The sequence below is a fragment of the Brassica napus genome, chromosome C4 (genome assembly GCF_020379485.1).
Source record: "Brassica napus cultivar Da-Ae chromosome C4, Da-Ae, whole genome shotgun sequence".
Taxonomy (NCBI): domain Eukaryota; kingdom Viridiplantae; phylum Streptophyta; class Magnoliopsida; order Brassicales; family Brassicaceae; genus Brassica; species Brassica napus.
In genome coordinates this window covers 12993104-13010373 of record NC_063447.1, presented here as the reverse complement: position 1 = coordinate 13010373, position 17270 = coordinate 12993104, and the positions used below count along the sequence as shown (strand labels likewise).

At 34.1% G+C, this 17270-nt stretch overlaps 1 protein-coding gene across 1 annotated transcript; it reads left to right on the top strand.

Annotated features, from left to right (window-relative positions):
* The first annotated feature begins 8751 nt into the window (after window positions 1-8751).
* Window positions 8752-10610, top strand: BNAC04G12610D (uncharacterized protein C24B11.05). Its single transcript, XM_013837118.3, has 8 exons — window positions 8752-8936; window positions 9024-9089; window positions 9159-9256; window positions 9384-9421; window positions 9516-9603; window positions 9693-9905; window positions 9995-10060; window positions 10194-10610. Exons 1-8 carry the CDS (start codon window positions 8903-8905, stop codon window positions 10374-10376), a joined length of 786 nt encoding a protein of 261 aa, XP_013692572.1. The 5' UTR covers window positions 8752-8902; the 3' UTR covers window positions 10377-10610.
* The last annotated feature ends 6660 nt before the right edge of the window (window positions 10611-17270 follow it).

Sequence of the window (17270 nt, the reverse complement as noted above, 5' to 3'; positions counted from 1 at the left end):
CAAGAGGGAGAAAAACCCAAAAATAATGAGGCTGGTACTTCTTCCATCAATATGATGGAGGAAGGTGTGAGTTCTAAGAATAAGAATAAGAGGAAACGATCCTTTAATAACAACACTTACAATGGATCTAATAAAAAGTTTAAGAGCATTTGTTGGAATTGTAACAAGCCGAGTCACTTAAGTCGTGATTGCCGAGCAGGGAAGGATAAAAATAAAACGGGACAAAACCGTTTGGGACAAGTGTCTAAGGACCAAGGTCCATCCACTCATCAAGTATGATGAAGTGGCATGGTGGATTAACTCGGGTAGGCCTGGGCGTTCGGGTACCCGTTGGCGTTCGGGTCGGGTTTTTCGGGTTTTCGGGTTTTCTGGTTTACGCCCTTAGGTCCCATACTAAAATTTTATTAATACGGGTCGGGTTCGGATAATAACACTTCGGGTTCGGTTCAAAATTATATTGCGTCTTAAAACCCATAAAGTAATCATATATCGTACGGATTCGGGTTATATCGGTTCGGTTCGGATATAACCGAAGTAAAAAAACAAAAAACCTGAAGTAAAACATAAAGAAAAACATCTAAATTAAATAAAAATTAATCTATCACACATAAAATTGATAAAATAGCAATAAAATGTTAAATCAAGCATGAAAACAAACATTATTTGTAAACAATATGTATTGCCTTATAGATTGTAGACTTTTTTATTTCAATGAGCAAAATATAAAATACTTATTTATAACTAATTGTGTACTTAAATTATTTATTAAAATTTTAATATTTATTATTATATATCATATTACCATAAATTTTGAATTTAATAATTGAAATACTTATATATATTTCAAAATATTTATATTAACTATTAATTTCGGATTTTCGGGTTACCCGTTCGGATTCGGTTAATAACACTTCGGGTTCGGATATTTTTTGTACCACCCTACAAGACCCGTTCGGGTATTTTTACATTTCGGGTCGGATAACGGGTCGGATTTTTTGGTTCGGGTTCGGTTCGGATTTCGGGTTCCGGATTTTATGCCCAGACCTAGACTCGGGTGCAACAACACATGTTTGCAAGGATCGTGAATGGTTCACTACATATGAGCAAGTTCAAGATGGATACGTACTTCATATGGGAAACGAGTCAACTGCCCCTATCCTAGGTCGTGGAAAAGTGGTGTTAGAGTTTAGTTCTGGAAAAACCCTTGATCTCAAGGATGTACTTCATGTACTTGGAATTAGGAAAAACTTAGTCTCTGGTAGTGTTTTAAATAAATGTGGTTTTAAACAAGTGTATGAATCCGATAAGTATATATTATCGAAGTGTGGTGTATTTATTGGATTTGGATATTTCTGTAATGGAATGTTTATGCTTAATATTAATAAAGTTGTCAATTCTGTTTATATGGAAAGTTCTAGTAAAAATGATTCATTTCTGTGGCATGCTAGATTAGGTCATGTACATTATAGTTGTATGATTAATATGTCTAAAGAAGGGTTAATTCCTACTTTTGATATAAATTTAGAAAAATGCAGTACGTGTATGTTAACAAAAATAATTAGGCAACCATTTAAAAGCATTGAAAGAAATTCGGTAGTGCTAGGACTTATACATAGTGATCTATGTGATTTGCATGCTACACCATCTTTAGGAAACAAGAAGTATTTTGTCACTTTTATAGATGATTATTCTCATTTCTGTTATTTGTATTTATTACATGCTAAAGATGAGGCTCTAGATAAATTTAAGATTTATAAAACTGAGGTTGAATTGGAACAAAATGGTTTGATTAAGAAGTTACGCACTGATAGAGGTGGAGAGTATTATGATCATGTATATTTCCAATCCGTAGGCATTATTCATGAAACTACGGCTCCATATACACCACAACAAAATGGTGTATCAGAAAGGAAAAATAGAATCCTAAAAGAAATGGTTAATTCCATGTTATCTTACTCGGGATTAAGTGACGGATTTTAGGGTAAAGCCATGTTAACGGCTTGCTATTTATTAAATAGAGTTCCTAACAAAAAGAACACAATTACCCCTTATGAACTTTGGTATAAGAGAAAACCAAACTTGAATTATCTTCGAGTTTGGGGATGTAGGGCTGTTGTAAGACTACCCCAACCTAAAGTTAAAACTTTGGGAGAGAGGGGTATTGATTGCATTTTTATTGGATATGCAGAGCATTCCAAAGCTTATAGGTTTTATGTAATATAACCTAATGATTCAGTAGCAGTTCACACTGTAATTGAATCAAGAGATGCAATATTTGATGAAAATCGGTTTTCATCTATACATATGCCAAAGGATTTGGTACCAACTTCAAGTAGAGCTAATAAAGGAGACGACACTTTAGTGCCTCCTGACATGTCACCTGTGCTCCGTAAGAGCAAACGGGGAAGGATTGAAAAATCATTTGGTCCTGATTTTTAAATATATTTAGTTGAAGGATCAAGAGATGAGATTGGTTTCCAACACTCATATTGTTATCATATTGATAATGATCCAAGAACTTATAGAGAAGCTATGAATTCTCAGGAAATTTTTTTTTGGAAAGAAGCAATAAATGATGAGATGGACTCCATCATGGAAAATAATACTTGGGTCTTGTCGGATCTCCCACCTAGTTGCAAGCCTTTAGGCTGCAAATGGATCTTCAAAAAGAAAATGAAAGTTGATGGAACAATAGACAAGTTTAAAGCATGATTGGTTATTCAAGGCTTTAAACAAAGAGAAGGTAATGATTATTTCGATACATATGCTCCAGTTGCTAGGATCTCTTCTATAAGATTATTAATTGCTTTGGCAGCAATTAATAACCTTGTGATTCACCAAATGGATGTTAAGACAGCGTTCTTAAATGGTATTTTGGAAGAAAAGGTGTATATGAAGCAACCTGAAGGTTTTGTTATGCCTGGTAATGAGCATAAGGTGTGTAAGTTGATCAAATCATTGTATGGGCTAAAGCAAGCACATAAGCAGTGGCATCAAAGGTTTGATGAGGTTGTCTTATCAAATGGTTTCATGTTAAACCAATCGGATAAGTGTTTATATAGAAAATTTGACGAATTCGGTAATGGAGTAATCATTTGCTTGTATTTTGATGACATGTTGATCTTTGGTACTGACCTTAGACAAGTAGAGCTTACAAAAGCATTTTTGTCATCAAATTTTGCAATGAAAGACATGGGGGGGGGGGGGGGATGTGATTCTTGGAATTAGAATCAAACGTGAAACTAAAGGACTATCTTTGACACAATCTCATTACATTGAGAAAATTCTTAAGAAGTTCAATTGTGAGAATTGTTCTCCAATGAGAACTCCCATGGATGCGAGTGTGAAGCTTATTCCTAATGCATGACAAGCAGTATCACAACTCGTATATTCACAAGTGATTGGCTGCTTAATGTATGTCATGATGAGCACTAGGCCAGATACAGCTTACGCTGTAGGAAGGTTGAGTAGATACACTAGTAATCCTAGTACTCAACATTGGCAAGCCTTAAAAAGGGTGCTCAAGTATTTGAAAGGAAACATTAATTATGGTTTGACATATGTCGGATTTCCTTCGGTACTAGAAGGATATTCAGATGCAAGTTGGATTACCAACATAGAAGATTATTCTTCTACAAGTGGTTGGGTGTTTTTGCTTGGGGGAGGTGCCATTTCTTGGGCTTCCAAGAAGCAAACTTGCATTACAAGTTCGACTATGGAGTCGGAATTCGTAGCATTAGCAGCTGCTGGTAAAGAAGCAGAGTGGCTAAGAAACTTAGTGTACGAGATTCCATTGTGGCCGAAACTAGTATCACCAATTTCTATCCATTGTGATAGTCAAGCTACCTTGGCTAAGGCCTATAGCCAAGTGTATAATGGTAAGTCTAGACGTCTGGGCGTTGACATAGCACAGTACGTGAGCTGATCACACACGGGGTGATTACAATAGAGTTTGTTCGGTCTCAACAAAATTTAGCTGATCATTTGACGAAAGGATTAGCTAGGGACTTAGTGATTAAGTCGGTTAAAGGGATGGGTTTAAAATCCATTTTAAATCTTTAATGGTGGGATACCCAATTCCCCTCTAATACGATGTTAGAGGCTGAATTCAATGTGAAAAGCCAACACTTAAAGATTGAAGCACATTTTTTTATCATCCCAAGGTATGTGCTTGGACCTGCAAAAATGAGATAGGTTGAAATAATATTCTTAATAAATACTTTGAAAAAATGCATTTGCTGCATGAGTGAAAGTATTTACCTATATGAGTGTGAAGTGATGCCGCTTCAATAAGCTGGGACTTGGCTTTGTACGCTCTCAAGAATGGATTGGGACACATGGCTTATAATAGTGTCAAGTATAAACATTTAGAGTAGTGTGGAAACACATGTGTGTATTATCTTCATGTGCCCAAAATGGGTTGAGGGATTCAATCCGTAGGATATCCTGATTCTCGGAAATTTGAAATGTGTAATACACTAAGATGAAAATTCAATTCTTCGAACATTTTCATTTATGCATGAGTTTGATATATGTATGATTTATTTAATGAATCTATGATTACACTTAAATGGGGAAGGATTGTTATATATTTAAGTGAATGTGTGCAATATTATATATGAACCATTGCAATTGTTTATATGAACAATTGCAACTATATAATGAAACCTTGCAACGATTAATAATTGCAACCTTTGGTAATTAACCATATTGATAATTGCAACCCTTGGTGATTAACCATTGTAACTCTTCATTAACATTTGCAACTTTTAGTTTAACCATTATAACTATTAGTTGCAACTCTTCATTCTCTGTATAAGGAGGTGTAGGTAATGACAAATAAAGATAGAAAAAATCAGAAACTAATAGTTAGTAAGAAAGAGAAAGAAAAAGATTCATCGTTCAAAGATCATCAAAGACTTTGAAGAAACGCATATAAGTACTAAAGCTTTATTTGTTACTCATCTTAGCCTAGAACAAGAGTGAGACTTTGATTGTCTTATCCTACAAAGGGATTTCGTGTAACTCAAAATTTGGAATAGGGTCGAAATACTCTTTAAAGAAAGCACGGCGATTCAATCATTATCCAACTATATAATTCATAACTATTCGGGTTACAACCCAAATAACCAACACAATATATGAAGTAGAGGAAGATTCTGTTACAGTGATCACTAGATACAGCGTGAGTAGATGGAAGTATTACAGACAATTTTTGTTAAGTAGTTTATTTTTTTTGTATTTTATCAGAAAGATACAAGAAGAAAGAAATGTATTAAATCATTTAAGCACATAGATGACAATATATTTTTGGTTGGCGTGTCAAGACTTAAGACTTATTAGAAAATTTGGTCGTCTAAAAAAATTTGCAATCATTGATGGAGTAGTTACTATTCATGTTGGTTTTAATTACTCTTGGCTTAATTTTCTAACCTTCTGTAGTTAGGTTATTCTTTACCAAAATGGCACCAAGGATAACAAATGATTGATTTTCTTATTCATGAAAAAGTCAAAATTGATCCATAGCATATAATACAAGTTTACGTATTTAACGTGATCAGTTATTTTTATGTTCATCTTAAGTTTTTTTTTCGTTTTACTCTTCTTTATAAACCATACTATTTTCTGTTGACAAAAAAAAAAGAAACATGGTTTTTTTTTCTTGATCATATATTTAGAGACATGGTTCTAAAGACTTAACACGTAAAGTTTGAATCTATTTAATTAAGAAAATGTATTTGCACTACAAGAAAACATGCCTATAACGAGTAAAAATTATGAGGAAATATATTCCTCGTAAATTTACGAGAAAATTATTACGATTTTACGACAAAAATGAATTTCGTCGTAAAGTCATAGAAAAATTACAAGGAAAATGTTTCGTGGTAATTTACATGTAAATTTACATCGATTTTACAAGAAAAGAGAAAATTCGTTGTAAAATCCTTGTAACTTTACAAGGCTTTTACGACGAAACATGTTACCATTAATTTTTGTGAAAATATGTTTTAAGCATGCTTTACCAAACTGATACCCTCGGTTTAGAGATTTTGGAATAATTTGATTAGCTGCTATCAAAGTTACACCTCGTGAACGAATAGTTGCTAGAGAAGAATCACCTTTACAAGAAGAAGTGTGTATCACTGAAGTGGAAGTATCTGAACAACAAACTGATGACATTCTTCTAATTGATGTGGATAACCATCAATATGAAGATCTTTTCGACGATATGACGGATGAAGAAGGTGAAGAAGAGTTCGATGCAAGCGATGATGATCATTGTACTGATATTGATGAAAACTCGAATGATTCAGAATGATGTAATATATGTTTTAAATATTTTTTTAAAAAATATATAAATCAGTTTAAGACTTAATGCAAGTGTATATTGTTTGGTTATAATAATTATTTGTTGGCTTTTAAGGATTTAATTGGAGTTTAGGGTTTAAGAGAAAATAGGATAAATGGGAGAATGGGGGAATGGGGTAAAAGGGATATGATGTTATAGGTAAGAGACTTTGGGGTTTAGGGATTTGATTTTCAGGGATTTAGATATAGTCGTAGTAAATTCGTCGTAATGGAAAACACGGGCCTGGTATATTCCTTGTAATACACGTGTCCTTATAAATTCGTTGTAATCATTTCCTTGTAAATTCGTTGTAAAGATTTCCTTGTAAATTCGTTGTAACGCTTCCTTGCAAATTCGTTGTAACTCTAAGAACGCGGGCCTGGTAGATTTGTCGTAAACATGTGTCCTTGTAAATTTGTTGTAATGCTTTCTTTGTTAGTTCGTTGTAATGCTTTCCTTGTGAATTCGTTGTAACTTTACAAGGATTTTTTTGACGAAACATGTTACCATTATTTTTGGTGAAAACGTGTTTAAGCTGTTTTACTAAACTGATTTTGTTGTAAGCATTCTCAAGCCAAACAAGTTAACTTCATTTCATACCCTCGGTTTAGAGATTACGGAATAATTTGATTATTTGCTATCAAGTGGTTGTTTGATTATAGTACTTATAACTTGCGTTTTAAGGATTCAATTGGAGTTTAGGGTTTAAGAAAAAATAGGATTAAAGGGATGATGTGGTAAAAAGGTATGGTGTAAATAGATAAGTGATTTTGGGGTTTAGGGATTTGATTTTCGGGGTTTCAGATATTGTCCTAGCAAATTCGTCGTAATAGAAAACACACGGGCCTGGTAGATTCCTCGTAATACATGTGTCCTTGTAAATTCGTTGTAATGCTTTCCTTGTAATTTCTTTGTAAAGCTTTCCTTGTAAAGTCGTCGTAAAATTTTCCTTGTAAGTTCGTCGTAAATATTCCTTGTAATTCTAAAAACGCGGACCTGGTAGATTCCTCGTAACACTAAAAACGCGGGCCTGGTAGATTCTTCGTAAAATTACGATGACTTTACGAGGAATGTTGTTTTCTTATATAAACTCGAAACATGAATGAGGAATGCCTCCTTCATTCCTCTCAAACCACTCCTCTCCTTCTCTCAAAGGTATGTTGTTTTCAATATTAATTTAGATTTAAGTGGTTTGTTTAGGTGGTTAATTTAGGTAATTAGTTTAGGTAATTAGTTTAGGTAATTAGATTAGGTGGTTAGTTTAGGTGGTAACTAGGTAACAAAAATATATTCAAATATTAGGTTGAGGTATTTAAACGACTGATTAGATATTTTTTTAAAAAAAAATAAATATATTTTATTTTCTTATACTTTTATGTAATTAATTATATTAATATGTTTCTTTTTTTCAAGGTGGCTCCTAAAAAGATGGAACTGATTGTATGAATAAGCTTCATCAATGAAGCCACAAGGACGACTTCATCCTACTCTTCGCGACGGAACCCATAGATGAAGTATGAGACTCTCCAGGAAGAAACACCTCCAACAACTACTTCGACGGCGTCTTCCCTGAGCTTTTTATTTTTCAATTTTTTTGTTTTCTATTATTAATTTGAATATTATTTTATGACATTTATATATTTTTTTAAAAAAATTATTTTAATTTTCAATATTTTATTTTATAGTTTATATATTTTGATTTTGAATATTTCATAATATTATAATAATATGACAATGAGATGTAAATTTCTTATAATGTTTACAAGGAGTTTACAAGGAAGTACTTGTAAAATCCTCGTAATCTTTACGAGAAATTTACTAGGAAATACTTGTACATTTCTCGTAAATATTACAAGGACTTTACATTAAAAGACTTGTAAATTCGTCGTAAATTGTACAAGTACTTAAAGAAGACTTTACAAGGAAACTATGCGAATCTTTTACGATGAAGCGTAACTACGAAACTACGATGAAATACTCTCTTTCGCTTTTACAACAAATTTATTTCGTCGTAAATGTTACATGAAAGTTACGACGAATCTTGCATTACGACGGACGTTTTACAACGAAACACTATTCCTTATTATTTTGTTGTAACCCTTCTATTACAACGAATCAACAAGGAATATAACCCTTGTAATAAATATGTTTTCTCGTAGTGTTGTATTGCTAATCAAGATGGAATATGATCGGTGCAAGAAACAATCAAGATAGAAAATGATTTGATTAACATGGAAACATAATAAAATGTGATTAGATATTCGAGAATAAATGTGTCATCATTTGCCACAAAAAAGAATTATGTATTCAGATAAAATAGACACGAGAAGGATATGAACTATGAGTCAGCAGTCAATATCCATGATTAAAAAATAGATTAAAACATAAAAAAACATGACTTAAAACTAATTTACACAAATAAAAAACGACTCAGCATCCTATAAATACCCTCCAGACTCTCCCTTTCTTCTTGCCTCTTCGTCTTTGTTTTGCTATTTACTCCATTTTCTCAAATATTTAAAACAGTATTTTTGCTTACATTATTTTCTTGTAATGGCTTTCTCTCCGATCAACTGCCTCATTTTCGGTAAAACTCAAATACATTTACAAAACTTATATTATTTGTTACAAAGCAGTAAAACTCAATCTTTCTGTTATTTGTAACTGTGATCAGATTTGGATGACACATTATACCCTCTGAAAACGGGAATAGCTCCAGCCGTCAAGAAAAACATCGACGGTAACTAAACGGAAAATTACCTTTTTACAATTTTCATAAACATTCAGTTAATTATAATTCCCTTGGCAGATTTTCTAATGGAGAAATTTGGATTTTCTGAAAGTAAAGCTTCGAGTCTAAGAGTTGAACTCTTCAAGACTTATGGAAGTACTCTGGCTGGTCTCAGGGTAATTTCACTTCTCCCTATTCTTGTATCTTAAGAAATTTTTTTTTTTTGTTAAAAGGTTTTCTTAAGAAAATTTTACTTTAAGTGATTTCTCATTTCTTGTCTTTATTTTCATATAAATTTTGTAGGCATTAGGTCACGATGTTCATCCTGATGAATATCACAGGTAAAAAAATCACCATCAACATATATAATTTACCACTTATATATATATTGTTCTCAAAACGTTTTGTTGATTTTCCTGAAACTTTTGTTTGCAGTGTCGTGCACGGAAGGTTGCCGTATGGTTCGATCCAACCTAACAGCAAACTAAGAAACCTTCTGAACAAAATCAAACAGAGAAAAATCGTAAGTTCATTTATTTTATTTTTTTTTCAAAATAGCATGAATTTTTATTTAGTTTGTATTAAATGGTCCTTTTTTTCCTGGGTCATCAGATATTTACGAATTCAGACAGGAACCATGCGATGAAGGTTCTTGAGAGATTGGGTTTAGAAGATTGTTTCGAAGAGATTATCTGTTTCGAGACAATGAACCCGAATTTATTCGGGTCAACAACCCGACCCGATGAGCATCCCGTCGTTCTCAAGCCTTCGTTGACCGCAATGGATGTTTGCATTCGTGCAGCCAACGTTGATCCTCGCCGGGCGGTAATATTCTTATTTAGATAAATATTTAAATTATTTTCTTATTAAATGCATCGTATTAAAACTGCTTCTATACTTACTTTTTTTAAAAGGTATTTTTGGATGACAATGTCCATAATATTAGCGCGGGTAAATCTGTGGGGCTTCGCACAATCCTGGTAAAAAAATGATTTCATCCACAATATTGTGTTTCTTTGTAATAATAACATACCTTTATATTAGTTTACAAAAAAAAAAAAAAAAACATACCTTTATATGTAATTTATTTATTCTTCTTTGTTGGTTTAAAAGGTGGGAAGATCAGAAAAGACGAAAGATGCGGATTACGCGGTGGAGAGTGTAACTGAGATAGCTACGGCGGTGCCGGATATTTGGGCGACGGCTACGGCCGGATGTGATGACGGCGGTGAGAGGATCAGACGGAGCAAGAGTGAGCTGGAAGGTATGGCTTCAATCACAGCCGTCGGTGCTTGACGTATCGAGTTGGCGAATCGTGGCCGTTGGATATTTTAACGTTTAGTGGTTGGGATTGTACAGATGGCGTTAAATGTTGATAATGCATGTGAATAAAATAATAGAGGTGGTGGAGGATATTAATATTCACCCCATCTGGACCCCAAATGTGAATACGCAATGAAAATGTTAAATGTATGATGACAATGATTTCGATAACAGGTGTGGTATAAAAAGAACTCGAATTTTATTGTATCGCGGGAATTTAAATAATGGTAAAATTTATACCCGTAGAAAAGAGATAACACTGATAACAATAGAGAATTTGTTATTAGAAGGAGAAGATATGGTGTGTTACAAACGATCGAAACGATTGTTTATATAGAAATTAAAAAGTGGAAGTTACTGTGCATGCATAGTGACGGTGGGCTCCACATGATTTATAATGTCAAAGTTTGGTGCCGTAAACATTGACGTTGTTTACGTTTATAACACTCTCCCTTGGATACCAGTGTCACTATCGCTTCTTGCTTAACGTCTATGTTGCCTCGTTAAAAACCTTTCTAGGAAAACCCAATGGGAAAAACCATAGTAAGGTAAAAAGAGTACAACTACGTAAGCTCCCCCTCGAATGAGCAGTCATAGATCCTTCTGATGACTTATTCCAATGTTACGAACATGTTTTCTGAATATCGAAGTCGGAAGTGATTTTGTGAAGAGGTCAGCTGCATTGTCGCATGATTGGACATATCTTACTTCAATCTCTTTTTTTTTACGAGCTCTTGAGTGTATGAGAAGAACTTCGGATGAATATGCTTCGTTCTATCGCTTTTAATATATCCGTCCTTTGTTTGAGCAACACATGCTGCATTATCTTCATATAGAATAGTTGGCTCCGTATTTTCGCCAATCCCGCTGCTTGAACAAATGTGTCGGCTCATTGATCTCAGCCATACACATTCTCTACTTGCTTCATGGAGTGCAATGATCTCAGCATGATTTGAAGAAGTAGCCACGAGCGTTTGTTTCTGAGAACGCCAAGATATAGCAGTGCCTCCGATCGTAAAAACGTATCCTGTTTGCGATCGGGCTTTGTGTGGATCTGAAAGATATCCTGCATCTGCAAAACCAACCATTTGACCTTTTGAACTTTTAGGATAAAACAAGCCTAAATCAATGGTCCCTTGGAGGTAACGAAAAACATGTTTAATCCCATTCCAATGTCTTCGAGTTGGAGATGAGCTGAATCTTGCCAAAAGATTCACAGCAAATGATATATCAGGCCGTGTACAATTTTCAAGGTACATCAGCGCTCCAATTGCACTTAGATATGGTACTTCCGGACCAAGTATCTCTTCTTTCTCCTCAGGTGGTCGAAATGGATCACTTTCAATATTAAGTGACCTAACGACCATCGGGGTGCTAAGAGGAGTTGATTTATCCATGTTAAATCGTTTCAACACTCTTTTAGTGTATGTGGATTGATGCACAAATATACCATTTTGTGAATGTTCTATTTGTAAGCCAAGACAATACTGTGTCTGTCCAAGATCTTTCATCTCAAATTCTCCTTTGAGATAGTCTGATGCCTTTTGTATTTCCTTTTGAGTTCCGATAATGTTAAGATCATCAACATATACCGCGATTATTACAAATCCGGATATTATTTTCTTGATGAAAACACATGGGCATATAAGGTCATTCACATATCCTTCTTTTATTAAATGATCACTGAGACGATTATACCACATACGTCCAGATTGCTTTAACCCATATAATGATCTTTGCAATTTTATTGCACATAACTCTTTAGGTTTGGAACTTAATGCTTCTGGCATTTTAAATCCATCAGGAACTTTCATGTAGATATCAGTATCTAATGATCCATATAGATAAGCTGTAACAACATCCATGAGACGCATCTCAAGATTTTTATCAGCGGCTAGACTCATCAGGAATCTAAATGTGATCGCATCCATTACAGGAGAATATGTTTCCTCATAATCAATACCAGGTCTTTGAGAAAATCCTTGGGCTACAAGGCGAGCTTTATACCTTGTAATCTCATTTTTCTCATTTCGTTTTCGAACGAAAATCCATCTGTACCCAACTGGTCTCACATCTTCAGGTGTGAGTACAATAGATCCAAACACTTTTCGTTTGTTAAGTGAATCAAGTTCGATTTGTATTTCTTCTTTCCATTTATTCCAATCATGTCTCTTTTGACATTCATATATGGATTTCGGTTCTGGATCATCGGTATCTTCATTTACCTCATTTGACATAAGATATGAGAAAACATCACCAATGTCATCATTTTCATTCATTTTCCATATCTTTTTATTATGGATGTAATTAATAGAAATCTCATGATTATCTTTCGATTCATGATGCTCTGATTCATTAGAGTCCTTATCATTTATTTCTTCCAAAATATTTTCTGCTATTTTGGGTGCATCATATATTTCAGCTTTCTTCTGTTTCCTAGGATTCTTATCCTTAGAACCAACAGGTCTACCACGCTTCAGGCGTGTTTTTGGCTCACGTGTGTCATCCTCCTTTTCTTGTTCATTTGGCATTTTGATACGAGCAGGAGCATTTGCAGCTGGTATATGAGATTTAGTTACCGTCTTGGTATCCGCAAATGCATCAGGTAGCTGGTTAGCTATACTCTATAAATGCATAATTCGTCGAACTTCTAGTTCTGACTCTTTAGTAGGAGGATCAAGATATAACAATGATGGTACACTCCATTTTATATCACTTCCAACATTTTTGTTTTCTCCCCCTAGAACTGGGAATACATTTTCGTCAAAATGACAATCAGCAAAACGTGCTGTAAAGACGTCACCAGTCTGTGATTCTAGGTATTTTATAATTGATGGAGAGTCACAACCAACATATATTCCCAACCTTCTTTGTGGTCCAATCTTTGTTCGTTGTGGTGGTGCTACAGGCACATATACTGCAAAACCAAAGATTCTTAAATGGGAAATATTTGGTTCTCGACCAAACGCTAATTGTAGTGGGGAATACTTATGGTATGCACTCGGTCTGATTCGAATGAGTGTTTCTGCGTGCAAAATAGCATGTCCCCATACAGAGGTTGGAAGTTTTGATCTCATGATCAATGGTCTTGCAATCAGTTGCAGACGCTTAATTAAAGATTCAGCCAAACCATTTTGCGTATGAACATGAGCCACATAATGTTCAACTTCAATTCCCGTTACCATACAATAATCATTGAATGCTTGGGATGTGAATTCACCAGCGTTTTCTAATCTAACTTTTTTAATATTATAATTAGGGAACTGTGTCCGCAGTTTGATTATCTGAGTTAGAAACCTCGCAAATGCCATGTTTCGAGATGATAATAGACAAACGTGTGACCATCTACTGGATGCGTCAATTAATACCATAAAATAGTGGAATGGTCCACATGGTGGATGTATCGGTCCACATATATCACCTTGAATTCTTTCAAGGAACTTTGGTGATTCTTTATCGATTTTGGTTGGCGATGGTCTTACGATCAATTTTCTTAGAGAACATGTAACACATGTCATTTTATTCCCTTGGGAAATCCCCTGGATTTTCAGTGAATGACCATGTGAGCTCTCTATGATTCTACGCATCATTGTGGTGCCCGGGTGACCGAGGCGATCATGCCATAAATTAAAATCTTCTGGATTTTGTTTTACCATAAAATTTGATTCGATTGCATTGATATAAGTATGGTGTAATCCCGAAGGAAGTTGTGGAAACTTTTCCAATATGTGTCTTTTGCCAAATTTATCAGAAGTTATATATATACACTTCTTTCCATTTTCAGTTACAGACTGAGTATCATATCCTTGACGATATATGTCTTTAAAACTCAACAAATTTCTTCTGGAATGTGGAGCATATAGTGCATTATTTATGGAAATTTTTGTTCCAGTTGGCAATGTAAAGTTTGCTTTACCATTTCCTTCAATCACGTCTGCAGGACCTGATATTGTATTGACAATAATTCTTTTTGGTTTTATATCTGAGAAATATATATTTTTTCTCAAGATAGTGTGCGTTGTTCCACTATCTAGTATACATATCTCTTGAATCTCTTTCTTAGATTTTGTTCCATTTGCGTTTTGATCCATTTCTGAAATTATCATAAACATTGAACAACAGTGAAACGTGAAATTTATTTATTGATTATATAAAGAAAACACACAATAATTATACATATATTGTTGTTAAAACAACATTATTCTTTGAAAAACATAATTATTATACATTACAAATGAGGACTATTCAGTAGTCTTATTAGAAACATTTCCGTACGGTTCAAGAGTATTCTAGTCGAGCTCATTTGCGAAATCAGAGGATTCAAGGTATGAGGTCCCTTCAACGTTTTCCGTGAGATTCACCTCTTTAGCCTTTCCTTTTATGGACTCTTGATATAACTTGCACAAATGTGGGGGAGTACGACAGGTACGGGACCAATGTCCTTTACATCCACATCTGTAACATACAGTCTAACTTTTCTTTGTGGTATCCTCTTCGGTTTCTTATCCTTTAGGAGGTTGTTCAGATCTAACCCATTTGTTAGATCTAATACTTTTAGGATAGTAAGGCTTTCCACGTTTGTTGTTGAAACGCCGACCACGACCTCGGTTGGTCTGGTTTCTCCTTCCCGAATATTCTACCGCTGTAGCATTTACTTCGGGAAATGCCTTGGCTCCCGTAGGTCGGGAATTATGGTTTTTGATTAGTAACTCATCGTTCTTTTCAGCCAACATGAGTGTTACCATCAATTCAGAAAATTTGGTATACCCACATTTTCTGTAAATTCGGGATAAGACGTTGTGTTCTTTGTGGAAAGTATTGTATGTCTTGTCAAGCATTTCTGCTTCGGTGACAGGGTTACCACAATATTTTAATTGTGCAATTATCCTCAAGATAGTGGAATTGTAATCTCTAACCCTTTGGAAATCCTGAAACCTCAGGGTTTTCCACTCTTCAAGAGCGTGAGGGAGATTGATTTCCTTTTGATTATTGAATCTGTCTTTCAAGGCTTGCCATAGTACGGCTGGGTCCTCAACGTCTCCATAGTCGTGAGTTAGATTCTCATCTAAGTGCTTCTTCAGGAAGTTTATCGTCTCGGCTATATGCTCGGGTGGCGATTTGTTACTGACTTTTATCACTTCGGTTATCTTTTTTATTACAAGATAAGGTTTCATATTTGTGACCCATCTGACATAGTTTTCGCCGGTTACTTTAAGAGCCGGGAACTGGAGTTTCTCGATGTTTGCCATTTGTATTTCTAAAACATAAAATAATAATTTTATTAGAACTTCATAATTTAAAAACCGTTTACATTAATCATACAAGCAATAACAAGTAAATATAATGTAAACAAACATAAGGCGATGTTAATGCCAAAATATTCATCAGTGGTTCCTCCAACAAAAATAAAATACATAGCCGAAAAAATATAAATCGTACATAAAATTAAAGCTAAGCGACTCATCTTCATTGCATTGAAAAACCGAAATATGGCGATTTGAAAATTTTGAGAGGAGATGAAATGTTTTGGATGAGTGAATGAAGTGAAGAATGAGTTGTATTTATAGATGAAAATCACTGTTCATGACCGTTGGAAAAAGGGTAAAAATTTGAAATTTTTTCTTTGTGATCGTTGGGGTTAAATCGAGTGCACCGAAAATCAGTCTGAAAATATCGTATTAAACGATCAATCAAATCTATTAAATTTCATAAAATTTTGATAAAAATAAAAATTATGGTGAATAAATATTTTTTGTTATGATAATAAATTATGCGACGGCTCAGCCGGTGAATGCATAATAATAAATAAATTATACGGGGGCTCGGCCGACCAATTAGCAATAAACAAAATATAAGGCGGCTCAGCCGACCAGTTAATAACAAACAGAAAATAAAGGCGGCTCGGCCGTCCAGTTAACAATAAATAGAATATAAGGCGGCTCGGCCGACCAATAAATTAATTAAAATATTAATAAATAATATATGCGGTATTCCGGCCATTATAACATAATATAAATAATAGTACAGGCGGTATACCGACCATTATAGCAGGGTATATATGATACAATAAATTTTACCGAATTGCAGAACAATCGTGCTGATAACGTGTTATAAAAAGAACTGGAATTTTATTGTATCGCGGAAATTTAAATAAGGGCTAAATTTATACCCGTAGAAAGAAGATAACACTGATAACAATAAAGAATTTGTTATTAGAAGGAGAAGATATGGTGTTTTACAAACGATCGAAACGATCGTTTATATAGAAATTAAAAAGTAGAAGTTACTGTGCATGCATAGTGACGGTGGGCTCCACATGATTTATAATGTCAAAGTTTGGTGCCGTAAACATTGACGTTGTTTACGTTTATAACAATGTGTACATTTTATGTTTATTATCAAACGTAATTTTCGAATAAATTCAAAGATTTTTCTTTTTCAGAATTGTGTTAGTAACCTGGCATTAGATAACCTTAATTTATCAAATGAAAATAATAGTACTCCCTATGTTTCAAGTGTCTGTTTTAGGTTTCGGCACACGGATTAAGAAAACAATTAATTTTGTGCATTTCCTATAAAAACACTATTACCTATACAACTAACCCTATTTCAACCAATAGAAAAATAAATTTTGCATAAAATTAATAAATTTTGCATTGAAAATCGAAAATGACACTTATTTTGTAACGAAAAAAATTCTCTAAAATGACACTTAATATGAAACGGATGGAGTAATATTTTTTTTATCAAGAACATAAATTAATGCATGTCTAAATCGGAATGATGATTAAACCTATATTCAGCGTTTATTATAGTAATCAACTAGACGGTAATCCGCGCCCAGCGCGGAATGAATGATTTAATATA

What these genes read in the sequence shown, in the direction of transcription:
- BNAC04G12610D (XM_013837118.3), top strand. Translation starts at nt 8,903, where the DNA reads ATGGCTTTCTCTCCGATCAACTGCCTCATTTTCG. An exon ending in CGTCAAGAAAAACATCGACG is followed by an intron (nt 9,090 to 9,158) that starts GTAACTAAACGG and finishes TTCCCTTGGCAG; the next exon opens with ATTTTCTAATGGAGAAATTT. An exon ending in AAATCAAACAGAGAAAAATC is followed by an intron (nt 9,604 to 9,692) that starts GTAAGTTCATTT and finishes CTGGGTCATCAG; the next exon opens with ATATTTACGAATTCAGACAG.